Source organism: Capra hircus, chromosome 3 (genome assembly GCF_001704415.2).
Source record: "Capra hircus breed San Clemente chromosome 3, ASM170441v1, whole genome shotgun sequence".
Lineage (NCBI taxonomy): Eukaryota > Metazoa > Chordata > Mammalia > Artiodactyla > Bovidae > Capra > Capra hircus.
Window position 1 is genome coordinate 88308925 of NC_030810.1, and position 16931 is coordinate 88325855.

Consider the following 16931-nt stretch of genomic DNA (forward strand, 5'->3'; position numbering starts at 1 on the left):
CAGCTCTCAATATATGATGTTCACTTTTTTCTCACATCTCCTAAGGTTATTTCTTTTTCATATAATAGAATTCACTATAAATTGATAAAATAGTTATCCTTGTCATGTTGAGGTTGCATCTGCATTACTAACTTACACCAGTCAGGCACCATGTTTATCTGTCTCACTTGAATATTTCCTAAATACCAAAGATCCTTTCAGATTCTTTGGGCATCTGTTGTTCTCTGCCTATAACTAACACCTAATTGTTTCTTGATTACTTTTAAAAAATATTTATCAAGCACCTAACAGTATTGTCAGACAGCATTTTAGGGACAAAAACACTGTGGAAATAAAAGAGACAAAGCCCTTGCCTTTGCCCTTCTGGAGATTCCACTCAAGGCCAGTTTTGAGTTCCCTCCTCTCTACAGCCTAGGTGACTAACACAGCTTCCACTCCAGACTTCTATTAAAATCACAGACCACACTGTATTGCAATGTGTCTGTTTACATGCCTGTCTTTCAGTGCAGGATGAAATGCATAGATCCTGATTAACACCCCACCATTTACAAACTGGGGAACCTTGAGTATGTTCTATGTATACCCACGGTTGCCCCCTATCTAAAAAACGAAGCTAGCAATTCCTTCCCAGACTCATCAGATCAACGTAAGGAAATGAAACTGTGGTCATGCATGTCAAGTATCATGCAGCATAGCTGCAGGCACACAGAAGACACTCTGTGAATGTTAGTTCCTTCCCATTTCCTCAAACTACTGAAAAGATTAAAAAGACAAAGTTTTTATCCTCAAATTGAAGTAATATAGGAAGGAGATAAGAAGGATCTCAACCCTGATAATGTTAATTAAAAAAAAGAGGAAAGTCATATCCGCTAAGGAATCAATAATAAATATCTGGTGAATATTTGGATCAGGTTTAGGAAAGTAAAGTATCAAATACTGATTCAAAGGACTGCTCCTTCCCGCTCTACAATGTTTCTTAAGACACAAAAGATTTTGTTACTCTTTGATCATCTTCAGAGAGTGGGGATTGTCTTTGCTTCTACCTTTCAATTTTTCAAGAATAAATGCATATGTATTATTCTTATAATCAGAAAAAAATTCATGGAACTTCCCTGGTGGTCCAATGGTTAAAACTCTGTGCTTCCAAGGCAGGGGGCATAGGTTTGATCTGTGGTTGTGGAACTAAGATCCCACAAGCTGCATGGTATCACCAAAAAATAAAAGTAAATTAGAAAAAAAAAATCCATAATTTTAACTGCGGTATTCCAAATGATGCTCCTGTTTTAGATTACCCATAAGTAAATAACTTATGGGGCTTCCCAGGTGGCTCAGATGGTAAGGAATCTGCCTGCAATGCAGGAGACATGGGTTCAATCCCCGGGTCAGGAAGATCCCTCGGAGAAGGGCATAGCAAACCACTCCAGTATTCTTGCCTGGAGTATTCTATGGACAGAGGAGCCCGGTAGGCTACAGTCCATGGGGTTGCATAGAGTCAGACACAACTGAGTGACTAACACTTTCACTTTCAAGTAAATAATAGCATGCACTTCCAAGATGGCTGGCTAAGTGTGCTCTGGATCAGAATGACAAACTGGCCTACAAATAAAAACAGCCAAGCCCATCACCTCATCAGCACTGCATTTCAACCCAGTGGTCATTATGCATCATTAAAAAAAATTATCTGATCACTATAATGTTATTTATATTATTATGCATATATTAAATACAAGTTCTTTTCTTTTTTTGGCCACGTAGCATGGTTTGTGGGATTTCAGTTCCCCAACCAGGGATCAAACCCAGGCTCTTGGTAGTGAAGTGAGGAGTTCTGACCACTGGACCACCAGGGAATTCCCAAATAAAAGTTTAAATATTTTGAAATATAAAATACATAGACATTCTAACAATTTCTTCTTATACCCCAGTGGCTAGTCTCATGCACCCTACCTACACATTCATAACTTGAACCAAGAGAACACCTGAAGCACACCTGCAGAATTGTCTCTGAACTGTGAATTATCCCTGAGGTGAAATTTATATTTGGTTGTATGTCGTATGGGGAGTGTAACAGTGAAGTCTTGCAGGTAGGGTCTATGAGCTGAAAGGAACTTTGAAGAGTATCTAGTCTAACTCTATCATTTTTCAGATGAAGACAATGAGCCTAGGAGAAGTAAACTTAAGTACCACTGAGTTTACATACATTAAAATGTGGGAGGAAATTCTCCAGATAATACTACTAAGTTCATTAGCAAAAAAGAATTAAAAGGCAGCAGAACAGAGACAGAAAAGGAAGTGTCTAGTGTTCTATCAGAAAATCACACGCAGTACCATCAGAGAACTGAAACTCATAAAGAACTCAATGGCCTCAAATTATAAAGAGCTGTTTGAAATGAAAAGCAAATTCTCTAAGGGGAAATAAAAATGACGGAAGACTCTCACGAATATGTATGCTCTCTTGGGGTTACTAGAAAATGAACTGGCCCTTTAAGCTACAGGTCCTTAGATCAGAGTGGTGAACAGTGGTGACTTATCAAAATTATTCCTAGAACTGGAAACTTTATATCTTTGGATTTTATAAATCTTCTTCAAGTAGACTCAATCTGTTGGTGACCTGTGTGCTACACCATACCATTGTGGAAACAATAAATGAAATGGCACTGCCCTGATCTCTTCTTGACATTTAAAACAGATAAATTTATCCTTTAAGTCTATCACCTTTAAGAAGTGCTCTATTTTCTGTGTTGGAAAGGTTATTTTTCAGAGGGTACACAAACAAATGAAACAACTACAACAAACAACCAAACTGGGAGAAAATCAACCAAGTCGTTAATCATTCCTGGAGGAGCAGAAACTAGAGGGAGGCTGGAAAAGACTTTGAATTTCACTTTTATAATCACTCTAGTACTGTGTAAAATGTGTTATAATAAAAACGTATTGCCTTTATAACTGGAAAAAAAAAAAGATTATGGACATAGCACACGTAATTAAGTACCCATATTTAAATCACAAGTAGTTTTGATATTTCAAAAACATTATCAACAAATGTAGATACTTAGTGTGTCAGAAAAATCTAGGCAACATGTCATAAAGAGTAAGATCATAGTCTCTAGAATCAAACGGCTCACCTGGTCAAACTGAACCTTGGTTCCATCAATTACTGAGTCATATGCCCTTGAACAAACAACCTCCTTGGACCTCTTTCCTTCCTCTATCAAATGGGGTAATAGTTCCTAACTCAAAGGGTGGCTGTAAAGATTCAATTATTTAAGACCTATTTAAGAAGAATGCTTAGAACACTACCTTGTACACAGTAAGCAAATCAATTGATGTTTGCCATTACCGTTATCTTTGAAAGAAAGTGAAACTGTCAGTCACTCAGTCGTGTCCGACTATTTGAGACTCCATGGACTGTAGCCCGCCAGGATCCTCTGTCCATGGAATTCTCCAGGCAAGAATACTGGAGTGGGTTGCCATGCCCTTCTCCAGGGGATCTTCCTGATCCAGAGATGGATCTTGAGTCCCCCACATTGTGGGCAGATTCTTATTACTGTTGTTCTAGTATTTTTGAATTGTAAAGGGAAAACAATTCCAACTCTATCTCCTGAAACCTTGAATACTTATTTGGAAAACAGGCATTGAGGTGTCACAATTCACTAACTAAACCTTAACCATCTGTCTCCATATTTCTCTGTGACACAGAAAGAACCAAATACAACTTCCTTTTTCTGCTTTTATTATTGTAATATCAAACATAAAATTTGAATTTCAAAATGTTAAAATTAAATGTTGAGTTCAATATTAAAACATGAATGATACACACCATTCTCCACAAAAGAATACATTTCACTGACCTGATATAAGGCAAAACAGGGTCAACATGGTGAAGTGTGATAGCAGTGATATATGAAAATATGAAAGCAGCCGCCGTCCAAATTACAAGGGCTGAAGGAAGGAAACTGAGGCCTTGCTGAAACCACCACATCTCAAACAGGTCTCCTGAGGCAGGAATAAAAAAAACCAAATTAGGTAAGATTATTCAAGAGTATTTCATCTATTCTACTTCGGCCATCCCACCCCACAAAACCGTACTTTTCATCCTCAGCTGTTTCACTTCTGATCAATTCCCACACCATCTACTGACACCTATTCTCCTTCAGTTTCATAGTAAATGGAACCAGGAATCAACCACTTTCTGCATCCAGACACTATCTCTCTACCCCATCTTTCCACACATAATCAATTACTAAGGACTATTAACTTCACCTCTTGGATTTCCTCAAATCTGCCCCTTCTCTCCATCTTCACTGCTACTACTCTACCTAGACCACCATCATTTCTTGACCAGATTATTATTATAACCTTCTAAATGGTCCTCCCTTAGTCTGGACCACAACCAACCCAGACTCTACTATATTTTAAAAAAAGCATTCTAATTCTAAAATACCAATCTGACCACTTTATTCTCCTCCAGAGAACCTTTCAGTGCCTCCCCCCATGCCCTTACAAGTTTTCTTTCCTTCTTAACATGGCCTATGGTCTTTTTATTGCCTGATCTCTATTTATTCAATACATTCCTTTCTGGCCACTTCTCTGTCTGCTCCCAGTTCCCTGCCCTAGCTATCATCATCTTCACCATCAATACAAAAACAGTGCTTACTGAGTCAGCAAGCCTACTAAGTACCTTAAACATATGATCTCCTTTATTCCTCAGAACAGAATCATAGAAGTTAAGAGAACTGCCCAAGGTCATAGGGCTGCAGTAGAGACAGTATTCAAACTCAGGCAGTTCCATTCTAACACCAATCATGATGCAAATCTCTTTCAGGTTGCCAACTGTGTCATGCCCTCTTGCACACCTTTGAATCTTTGTTTTGTCTGGCTACAAATAGTGTCACACCTCCTCCTCCACTACCACACATTAATTGCTATACATTTCAAGTCTCAACTCTTCTAGCTTCATCTGAGTATTCCTGTTTTGTTTCCAACAGCACCCTTACTTTCTCAACAAGGACACTGCTTGTTTGGTTTTCTTTCTCACTTAACTTTACAAGGCCTATCTACACTTATACCATACATCACCACTTTCTCCCTTAAATTCCAGACTGAGGATGTTGGTGAGTAATAAGGTGTCAATAATATGAATTAGGAAATATTAATTTATCTCCATGCATTTAATTTTTAAAAGTATAGAAATACTTTCAAATTATAAGAAATTACTATTACACATGTGAAAATAATTTCATATTTGAAGGAGTATCTTCTCATAGTGTGACAGACTGCAATTCAGTATTTCCCATGAACTCTGTAAAAACTTACACTCTTATCTCCACGATCCTTGAACATGCTCAGCTTCCTCATCTCAGACTGACCTTCCAAATAATGAAACCTCAGCCATTTTTGACTTGTACTTCTCTTTAACTCTGATCATCTGACTTGCTACTAAATATGTACATCTAAACCTTGCTAAATAAGTTTCTTTTCCTTTATCCCTACAGTCACCATTGTACACCCAATTTGAGTAATTTCCTGTCTGAATCATCATAATCTCCTCTTTTCTGTTCTTTCTTCCTGTCTTCCCTTAACATTCCATCAATTTTACTCCTCTATTTAGTTAATCATGCTAGTTCCCTGGGGCTTCCCTCGTGGCTCAGGTGGTAAAGAATCTTCTTGCAACGCAGTAGACCCAAGTTCAATCCCTGGTTCAGAAGGATCCCTGGGAGAAGGAAATGGCAACCCACTTCAGTATCCCTGCCTGGAGAAATTCCATGGACAGAGGAACCTGGTGGGCTACAGTCCATGGGGTCGCAAAGAGTCGGACATGATTGAGCAACTAACACTTTCACATTGGGTGTCTTGCTTGGGAACTCTCCCTAGGCAGTAAATTGGAGCCATTGTTTCCCATCTCTCAGGGATCACTCCCAGTCCTTCTTTACCTGATGCCAATTCCTTGCGAAGTTCCTATAGGACTTTCCCCAGCATGTTTTTGGACTATAATTCTTAATTTCTATAAATTTTTAGTAACTTCTAAAAATTTGAATTTAAAATCTTCAGGAGTGTAGTTTCGAATTTGTTGGTTCTGACAGCTCTTGCACACATTTTTTTTTTCCAATTTTTGACTATGAGCTCCTGTTTGAAGTGAAAGTGAAATCGCTCAGTCGTGTCTGACTCTTTGCGACCCCATAGACTGTAGCCTGCCAGGCTCCTCTGTCCATGGAATTCTCCAGGCAAGAATACTGGAGTGGGTTGCCATTTCCTTCTCCAGGGGATCTTCCTGATCCAGGGATCGGACCCAGGGATCGAACCCAGGTCTCCCGCACTGCGGGCAGACGCTTTAACCTCCGAGCCACCAAAGAACCTGTTTAGATTATCTTAATTGGGAGTATTCTAAAAGGCTTAGATTAAGGGTGAATCATTCCAGCGAGTCTGTATTTTTTCCAGGTACTCTGGCACATTATGAACCTGGGTTGACTTTAATTTCTTGGCTTCCCAGTTTTTCAGATCATGTATACAAGTAAATTTAAACTTTGAATCTGAGTGATGACAGGCCCTATAGTTTTAAGTTCTTATGTGGTATCTTTATTCCCCCACCTGGAGCTGTGATAAAAGGAACAAATTTGTGATCCCTCTCTGCCAGGAAGGAGATATTTCTTCCTAGCCCATCTTTCATTGAATATGTAGATTTTTGAGGCTCCTGGTTAATTTGAGGGAAGAGGTGGTTCTCCAAGGCCACGAGTTGTACAACTGCAAATGGGAATATTTACTCTTTTTTTATGAAAAAGTCATCCCCTGACACACAGGCATCACCTACACAAACTATATAACATGAATGGTGTCCCTGGAAGTTATACATCCAGGAGGTCAAAGGGTTATGAATTCTCTCTCTCTAACTTGGGTGGTAACAGGGGTAGCCTATCATTTATCTGTAATTGTACTTTATTTCAAAGCCCCCTCAAAAGACACACTACTAGTTTACGACCCTGGTGTCAACTCTCTTCGACTTTTTAGCCCTGGGAATTTTCCCTTCTTTCCTATGAGGACTGCTATACATTTACAAGGCTAATATAATTTATTCAGCATTTGGGTATTTTGGCAAAAGGGATTTTCAAAAGATTTTGTCCACCCTATTGCTAGAAGCATGACCTCTTAAAAAACAAATAAACAAACAAACACCAAAACTCCCAGAATTCCCAAGGGCTGTGTTAATCTCAGGTATGTTGGAGGCTGTGGTCCCAGTCAAGTTCCAGAATATGGGATAAAGTCAGAGAAGAGAGTTGGAGTGCTGGAGATAGATGATTCATTTTGTTCAAAGTTAGGGAAAGCACTGTCTTTGTCCAGGGAGAATGGGAAAGCCTATCTTATTTTATTTTACTTTTTTGGCCTTGCCATGCAGCTTGCATGATCTCAGTTCCTGGACCAGGGACTGAACCCAGGCCATGGCAGTGAAAGCCTGGTACTCTTAACTACTGGGCCACCAGAGAATTCCCACATGACCTCTTCCTTTAATTGTTTGTACATGTCCAGATCTTTCCTGTTCTTCAAAATCGCGCTGAGATACCATATCCACACAACCTTCCCTAATCCATTTGGATCTGGAAATAAACATTCCTTCTTCTGAGAACACCTGACTTGCACATCTCTTACAGCTCATTTTCTTTGACAGTATAAAAATTGGGGAGGGTGTCTGAAGTGGATAAAATCCTTGATGAGGAATTCCCCTTCTCTACTCACAGAATAGGGACTTGCCCATAAAAAGTACTCAATAACCCAAACCAGATGCTCATAAACCCCAAAAAAGTTCATGAATTTTCTATTTCAGTTAACAGTACAAGCGATCCCCAACTTACAGTAGTTCATCTTTACGATGGTGCAAAAGCAATTTACATTCAATAGAAATCACATTTCAAATTTTGCCCTTTTCCTAGCCTAGTGATATGCAGTACAATATTCTTGTGACAAGATGCAGCTCCTGGTCATTTGCAACCATTCTTATTCCTAGCTATCACTGCTGCTGCTAAATCGCTTCCGTCGTGTCCGACTCTGTGCGACCCCATAGATGGCAGCCCAGCAGGCTCCCCCACCCCTGGGATTCTCCAGGCAAGAACAGTGCAGTGGGTTGCCATTTCCTCAATGCATGAAAGTAAAAAGTGAAAGTGAAGTCACTCAGTCGTGTCTGACTCTTAGCAACCCCATGGACTGCAGCCTACCAGGCTTCTCTGTCCATGGGATTTTCCAGGCAAGAGTACTGGAGTCGGGTGCCATTGCCTTCTCCACTAGCTACCACTGTAAACACTCAAGTAAGATTCTCATTTCTTTTGGCCTGTGTTTTTCCTTCCCCTCCATCCATTCTACATGCGCTGCCAAATTAACTTTCCTAAAACGTATTTCTGCTCAAAAACTTCTTTAAATAAAATCGTGTGAACTTGGGCAAGCTCCATTAATTTCTCTGAACCAGTTGCTCCTTTGAAAAATGACAATAATATTATCGGCAAAGGCTGTACTGTCCAATACAGTCAGTACCAGCCACAGGCGAAGAGCTGACTCACTGGAAAAGATACTGATGCTGGGAAAGACTGAAGACAAAAGGAGAAGGAGGCGGCAGAGGAGATGGTTAGATAGCATCAGAGACTCAATGAACAAACTCGGGGAGACAGTGGAGGACAGACGAGCCTGGCTTGCTGCAGTCCATGGGGTCACAAAGAATGGAATAACTTAGTGACTGAATAACAACAACAAAGCCACATATGACTATTTAAATTAAAAATTGCAGTTCCTCAGTTGTACTAGATGCATTTCAAGTGCTCAGAAGCCACAGCTGTAGCTACCATACAGGATGGTGAAAACATGGAACATTTCCATTATCATGGAAAAGTTCTGTTGGACAGTGCTGGATTACTATTACAGGGGTTACACTGACATAGTACAAGTAAAGAACCTAAACACTTACTGATACTGGTACCTTTTAGTATTAACTGTTAAACGCTCTAAAAGAATACCTGCTTCAGAGAGGTTTACTCAAGAAGTAAATGAGATAATATATGTAAAGATGCTCTCACGGGTGGTCAGTAAACATTTGTTCCTCTTTTAGAATGTAAAAGATTAAAGTTCACAAAATACCAGTCTTCAAATATGCCCAAACTTGCACCTTTTTGTAAATCCTGAAACTCACATATAAACAAAATAGAGGCTGTTTCAACCCACGTCTTTAAAACATGTAAAATTTCAAGTCAATGCACCAATATTGCTCAAGGGTAGAGCACTATGCTATTAATTTTTTCTTTAAAGAGTTGCTATGTGTGTATTTTATAATAATATAATATATAGAATTAAATAATATTTTAAATCTGGGATTTCAATTTTCTCATTCTTTCTCACATTAGACACCTTTCACTGATCTCAAAAAGGATAAAATTAAATGAAGAACACTGAGTTCCCTTCCACAGAAGGAAAAACAATAATGAGGTAGAAAATGATAGCTTATTATTAAGCCAAATACAGCATTGACCAGTCCCTGAGATGCAACGGGAAGAACACAGTTGTAAGATCAGATTTACGTAAGTGCAAATCTCAGCTTTATCACATCCCAGCTGTACAATTTCAGGCAAGTTACTTAGCTTCTCTGAGTTTCAGTATTCTGACTTGTAAAGTAGCTATCCCGTAGAGTAGCACAGAGTAAACATGCAGACAATCATGACGCTCCTGCTCGATCACTGAGTCATGTCCAGCTCTTTCTGACCCTATGGACTGTAGACCACTGGCTCCTCTGCCCATGGGAATTTCCAGGCAAGGATACTGGAGTAGGCTGCCATTTCCTCCTCCAGGGGATCTTCCTCACCCAGGGATGGAACTTGTATCTCCAGGGTTCCCTGCACTGGCAGGCGGATTCTTCACCACTGAGCCACCTGTGAAGCCCCATAATGATGATAGGTGATTTATCAACTCTGTACAACCACAATTAGCCACAGGGATGGGGAATGACAATTCTTAATTCCTTGTACATGTGCATCATCTTAGATTCCTATCTCCTTAGGTTTTGAGAGTTCTAGTTATCTAAATTGACAATTTAGAGGAAAAGCAGCAGCAAATGGTTGTTGTTCAGCTGCTCAGTCATATCCAACTGTTTGGGACCCCATGGCAGTATGCCAGGCTTCCCGGTCCTTCACTGTCTCCTGAAGTTTGCTCAGCTCATGTTCACTGAGTCGGTGATGCCATACAACCATCCCATCCTCTGTCACCCCCTTCTCCTGCCCTCAATCTTTCCCAGCATCAGGGTCTTTTCCAATTAGTCAGCTCTTCGCATCAGCTGGCCAAAGTATGAGAGCTTCAGCTTCAGCATCAGTCTTTCCAATGAACACTCAGGTTTGATTTCCTTTAGGACTAACTGGTTTGATCTCCTTGCTGTCCAAAAGACTCTCAAGAGTCTTCTCCAGCACCACAGTTTGAAAGCATCAATTCCTTGGCACTCAGCCTTCTTTATGGTCCAATTCTCACATCCATACATAACTACTGGAAAAACCATAGCTTTGACTATACCAACCTTTGTTGGCAAGGTGATGTCTCTGATTTTTAATACTCTAAGTTTGTCATAGCTTTTCTTCCAAGGAGCAAGCATCTTTCAATTTCATGGCTACAGTCACCATCCACAGTGATTTTGGAGCCCAAGAAAATGAAGTCTTTCATTGTTTCCATTTTTTCCCCATCTATTTGCCATGAAGTGATGGGACCAGATGCCATGTTAGTTTTTTGAATGTTGAGTTTGAAGCCGGTTTTTTCACTGTCCTCTTGTACCTTCATCAGGAGGCTCTTTAGTTCCTCTTGGCTTTCTGCCATTAGGCTAGTCTTATCTGCATATCTGAGGTTATTGGGCAAATGGTTTACCAGTTTGCAAAGGTCCACTGAGAAATTTAAGTGCACCGAGCTGAGGAAGACTACTGTTGCCTGTGTATTATCACACTGAAAAGCTGGAAGCACTGCCAACCAAGCAAAATTGGAATTTTAATGCTTAATAATTTAAGAAACCTTTCAAGATTCTTGAAAATAGGCAGGAATAACCTTCACATAGCAATGACAGAAACATTTAACAAAATGTTCTTGCATTTCTCATCTATCTTATCTCTGCTTTCCTTGAAGACCCCTGAATCAGAACTGCATCTACAAGTTTTAAATTCTGCAATAGTTAAATGCCACCGGTAAAAAGATGAATTCTTTATGCTGTCTCCTCTAAGTGGTGATTGCTTAGGGACAATAAAAAAGTAAATTCTGGATATTCCAAGTGAAGAAAGAAAGCCACAGGTACACAGAATCATGCCCAAAGCAAAACATAATAGTAAATGGTTATTTTTCTAAACTCTAATTTGGCCTTCTGACAAACACACTATTCTTGTAATGATTAAAAATTAAATAGTTTAGAAATTTAAGTAACACTTTTACAAGTCAGATCAAACATTACAGGGAGAGAAGTCGAGGGAGAATCTGACGGTGCATGGCAAATTAGAGCTGTATTTAGTATTGGTTTATAAATTTAAATTTGGGAGAACTGGGAAAATGTGGAGTTTTACAAATGTATCCTAATGTAAGCACAGTTGTGAGGATACAAAGGACTAGGTATTTACCTTTGTATACTGGACTTTCCTGGTGGCTCAGACGGTAAAGAATCTGCCTGCAATGCAGGAGACCCGGGTTCAATCCTTGGGTGGGGGAGATCCCCTGGAGAAGGGAATGGCTACCCACCCGTATTATTGCCTGAAGAAGTCTATAGACAGAGGAACCTGGCGGGCCCCGGTCCAGGAACCCCAAAGAGTGGGGCACGACTGAGCGACTAACATACACACCACACACAACACACACACACACACACACACACACACACACACTACTCTGCTCATCCTAAGGCAGACAGGAGCTTCGGGTAAACACAAAATGAAAGTGAAAGTGAAGTCGCTCAGTCGTGTCCGACTCTGCGACCCCATGGACTGTAGCCCCCAGGCTCCTCGGTCGATGGGATTTTCCAGGCGTGAATACTGGAGCGGGTTGCTGTTTCCTTAGCAAGTCACCACAAAAACCTTCCTCCCCTACCCCACCCTTCCAAGGAATCCAAGCCCGGGAGTGACAAAGGGAAGGTGTACTCAATCACAGTTTTTTGTGGGACTGGGGCAAAGGTTCTCGATAACCGCTTAAAACAAATAAAACCAAGGAATTATTTACACCCACCGCTGACTTCTTCCGGAGGCGCAAAGAACTGGGACGAAGAGCTCGATTAACCCGTGCCTGAGGCAAAGAAAAGACGTAGGAGGCGGAGGGCTTGGTAGGGCTTGGGGCAAGCGAGGCGTGGAGGAGTGCGGGGGAGGGGGAAAGACCAAGAACTCACACAGAAAGGTGAGGCGAGGAGACCTGAACCCAGCCTGCACCCACTCAAGACCCCTCCTCCCCACTCGGACTCCCAGCAGTCCGTCCGCGCTCCGGCTGCCATCTGGTCCCTCTCCCGCAAGTCGCACAGCGTGGTCCCTGGAAGCTGGACGCCTCGCACGCCCGCCACGGGGTTGTGGGGCTCCTGGCAGCATCCCCCTCTCTGATCCGCCCGATCCCATTCTCTAATACACCCCTACTTAGCTGGGGCTGGAGCCGGCTCTCATCCCCTATTTGGCCTACCTCGCTCAGACGACCCTGCCAGTACGGACAGCCGGGTCGGGAGGCGGCCGGCTGAACCGAGATGGGGCAGGGCCCCGAAGCGCGCTCCCGAGCAGCCAAGCCGGTCCCGGGGCGCGCTCACTACTCGGAGGTGCGCGCTCGCGCCGCCGCCGGCTCCGACACTGTATCCCTTTACGGCAATCGCGAAAGTGTCGTGAACGTGCTGCCGCGGATCAGAGTCACCCAGTCGGCTGGAGTCGCAGGTCTTAATTCTAGCGGTGTGCTTTTGCGGGCCGTGGTAAGGTTGCGAGGCTCGGTCCTGGGGAAACAGCCAGAGTATAAAGAATGTGTCGGGGCCACGAGTCTCAAAAGGGGCGGAGAGAGGGCTGCAAGTTGTGGGGTGGGGCATTGGAATATATCTCTGTATGGACTCGCGCGAGGTGAACGCAGTTTCTTCCTCGCGCAGTTAGCCTCGCGCGCGGGCTTGTGGGGAGGGCGAGGGGCTAGTGCTCCTCTGACCCTGGATGGAGAGATTGAAGTGGCTCATTGCCAGCGCGAGAGCTCGGGGACTGCTGTGCTGGGTGTAAGGCTGGAGAAAACCTCGGCGGCCCGGGCTGGGCGGGCCGAGGGCTAGGGGCGCTGCCTGCGCGGAACCGACCTTGCCTGTCAGGTCCACACCCTCCTGCTCAGGTGTTGCTAAGTCCACAAACCGTGTTGAATCCTGTGCCGAATTTGCCTTCCGTTTGGAATACGGTGCTGGTGGTTCGTGGCTGGGGCCACACTTCTTGGTCAGCAACTTTTCTAGAAATCTCAGAGTATACTGACGATCTCTAAGGTTGCCACCTAGGATTTATTTCAGAAGTATTCTTGGAAGGACGGAAGGGTTTGCTTGCTAGTCTTTGCCGGTGTCCCTAGAACACTAGATGAATGGGATCTTTAAATGTTGCTGTGTTTAACTTGTTTTTACTCCAGTTCGGTGATTGGCGTTTTTGTGTCATTTATGACATTTTTCATCATTGGTATTAATATATATGTATGATTTTGCTTTAAGTCTCTTAGTTCATTGATGAATCCCTGTTAACGGTAATAGGCAAGTTCATAATTATCTTTAAACAAACGTTAGGGTCGTGTGTGTAAACAAGGAATAAAGATTCTGTTTCTAGTCTCGTACTGCTGGGCATGTGTTCAGTGGAGGTGTTGAATTGAGAGCATTTGGACCATAAGAACTTAAGAACCATTGGCTTTCACGTAAAATTCCAGATATTGAAGTTCTAAAGGCATTTTGCTACCTATTCATTTCGTGCTAACAAAAACTATTTGGAAGCCCCTTGTGCAACTTGTCTTTACAACCCTTGCATTTAGGAAAAAAGCCAGATAAAGCTGCCTCTTGTATTAACCTGTTCTGACAGAGGTACCTTCATTTGTTGTCCAGCTATTAGATTATTATTGAATATTTACAATTATGGTTTCATAAATGCATTCTTCTTCCTCTCCCATACCCAATCTCTTAAAATTTACTTTATAAACACTATTATATGTTTGATATTTAAATATAAACTTGTTTTATAACCCCCGTTAGATATTACTGCATAGTCAGTGTGTTTTCTAGGCAGCAGTAAACTTGATAAGGCTAAAAGTACCGGTGACATTCTTTTTGAGGGTCATGCTATGCTGTCTCTTTTAAGGGAATAGGAAAATAAAACACCAAATGTTAAGCTTTGGCTTTTTTTGCTTGTTTGTTTCTGAAAGAAATTGTTTCCTTTTTTTTTTTAAGGAATGCAAGGTTTCACTTCAGCAAAGCAGTAGATCTAAATTGTGTTACACAGTACTGTTTTAGCTTCCAAGTCTTCTGAAAAGGCTTTTGTTTTTGGTAACTTGTTCTGTGTATCACTTGTTAAATAATGCTGAATGTAATCCTGTGATCCTTTTAATTTTTTTAAGCTTGATTTTTTTATAGTTTGCTCTGCCTCTCAAATATTGTTCACCATTGGTATTTTCCTTTAATAGTGCCATAGAAGTGGAAAGAGCTGTGTAGTCACCAATTCCTGTGAAAGGGTTGTAAACATACTGCTGAATCAGTGCAGCTCAAAACTTGGCACTCTTAGACAGAGGGAGGATGGGAATTCTGGAATTTCACACTACAGGTTGGATATTGTGTGAGCTTACCTTATGCTCTGCTGAGCGGTTGGAGATTCCTTTTTTAGTGTGATACTTGTCAGATTTTCACCAGTGCTGAACACTGGAATATTGTAGGCAGCATGTTATTATCTTTAGAGCTATAAGCACAGATGTTTTGCATCACAGACTTAAATATTAAGGTCTACAAATTGTGTATAATTTTAGTAAAGATACTTATTAAATGTCTATGATTTTATTTTTGTACCTTCATTGGACTTTTCACATAAGTACATGTCTGTGCAAAGAGGAATTTTGTTAGACCATATGTGCACCCTTCCCTGAACTCCCACAGCAGTTTGTTCATAATATGTTATAGCTTAGTTATTTACAAGACTCCCCACCACCACTTTGAGCTTGAGGGCGTGGATGGCATATTTCAATCTTTCTGTTTCCTCTAAGATCTAGAACAATCCGGTGCTCTTAAATAACTAGATGAATCACATTTGTTCATTGTCCCACAAATAAGTACGGATCACCCACCTAGTGTTAGGTATGGTATAAGATTTTGGGAAAAGAATGTTAAGACATGCATGGCTCCCGCACTCCTGTGTCTTACGTATCAGTGTGGGGAAAAGACCAAAAAAACCCAACAATTAACAAAATAAACTTCAAAATGTGTTAAGTGCTATGAAAGAAGTATCATGTTCAAGCCAAGTTATAGCAGAGGAGGGAAATTTGCTGATTACAACTGGAGAGGTTACATAGGACAGTGATCAGTATTATTGTAATCTGAATTCCAGGTAATGAGGTTTTTAAAACATTTAAAATGTTCACTTTTATTGTTATAATTTGTTAAAACACTTTCTCAGTTAATAAACTGGCTGTGCTGCAAAATTATAGATTCCTTTATAGGTTAATTGATGGCTTTCTATAAGATCAGAATAAAATATTAACTCCTTGCCACAATCTGTAAACCTCTGCATTGTTGGGCTTTTCATACTCTCCTTTATCTCACTCTTTCATATGGTTTACTATGATCCAGCTATAGTGATCCCACAGATAGGAATAAGAAAGATAAGCTGGATTTTGCCTCAGGGTCTGTTTTCCTTTCTTGAACTGTTCTCTTGCTCTTGGAATGGCTCTCTCCTTTTTCTCTGAATTTAGTATGTGAAGTGAAAGTGAAGTTGCTCAGTCGTGTCCTACTCTTTGCTACCCCATGGGCTGTAGCCTACCAGGCTCCTCGGTCCATGGGATTTTCCAGGCAAGAGTACTGGAGTGGGCTGCCATTTCCTTCTCCAGGGGATCTTCCCAGCACAGGGGTCGAACCTGGGCCTCCTGCATTGCAGACAGACACTTCACTATCTGAGTCACCAGGTGTAAATGCTTCTTTTTCATGGTCTTCAACCACCTTATCTACAATGTTCGTCTTCAACTATTTTCTGACTCCACATCTTGTTTTCTTCATACTGCCCACCACAGTGTGTAAGTGTGTAATGTCATTTGCTTATTTGCCTTTTTTTACTTATTTTTCCATTGGACTTGGGAACTGGGATCATGTCTGTCTTGTTTACTGCACTCAGATATTGGCTGAATGCATTTGAAACTTGGAATCCATTTTCTCATAAAAACTTATCACTGGTGGCTGGGTTTCTAAGCTAACCAGCACTAGTTTTCATTTCTTGCATTAATTTTTTAGTTCCTTGTAGTGTGGGTAGAAAATGATGTTTTCTCCTCAACCTTTTGGTCATAGGCTTGACTCTAGATAAAAATCTCAGGTAGCTAAAATAATTTTTGTAATGTTTTTACCTTCTTTCCATACTCCTATCTCAGATCCTTTCCCCTTTCTCTCCATGGAGTCTCCTCTTCTATTGTAGCAACCTTCACTGTCTTGCTCCCTTGATATGTTTGCTTTTCACTTGCTGAAATTCAGAAACTCCTCTTTCTTTTTTCCTGAGATGGTTTTCCTGGAAGTTGCCTCCTGGTCTCAGGTGTGATGGAAGGAAGGAAGAGTGGAGCTGAATCTGTGGCAGTGTCAGCAGCCTCTTTGGCTACCTGTGTGGAAAGCAAAGGGCAGCATGCATCTGAATTTTTATTTGCAATCTTGTTGCTAGTAAGCTTCACAGAGATAGTGTTGCCAAATTGAAATATCCTTTTTACATGTATGTATTATATAATAAGTAGGTCTAGGAAGG

At 41.2% G+C, this 16931-nt stretch overlaps 2 protein-coding genes across 8 annotated transcripts in view; one reads left to right on the plus strand and one right to left on the minus strand.

The window, feature by feature from the left end:
• DRAM2 (DNA damage regulated autophagy modulator 2) overlaps positions 1-12750 on the minus strand; it is a 30703-nt gene extending 17953 nt beyond the window's left edge. Inside the window, exons 1-3 of one of the 3 annotated variants that reach the window (XM_005677913.3) lie at positions 12643-12744; positions 12205-12261; positions 3849-3993 (exon numbers count right to left, since the gene is read on the minus strand). In XM_005677913.3, the coding sequence (XP_005677970.1) occupies positions 3849-3979 (131 nt within the window). In that variant the 5' untranslated portion in view covers positions 3980-3993; positions 12205-12261; positions 12643-12744. Of the gene's footprint in view, positions 1-3848; positions 3994-11606; positions 11627-12204; positions 12262-12642 lie in introns of those variants that run through there. The other 2 variants (XM_018045907.1, XM_005677912.3) reach the window with 2 other exon arrangements.
• The window catches only part of CEPT1 (choline/ethanolamine phosphotransferase 1), a 38834-nt gene continuing 34182 nt past the window's right edge, over positions 12280-16931 (plus strand). The window contains exon 1 of one of the 5 annotated variants that reach the window (XM_018045904.1): positions 12280-12298. Coding sequence is in view for 1 of the 5 variants with exons in the window: in XM_018045899.1 (XP_017901388.1) it covers positions 12704-12884 (181 nt within the window). In the remaining 4 variants the exon portion in view is untranslated. Of the gene's footprint in view, positions 12299-12675; positions 12920-16931 lie in introns of those variants that run through there. The other 4 variants (XM_018045899.1, XM_018045901.1, XM_018045900.1 and 1 more) reach the window with 4 other exon arrangements.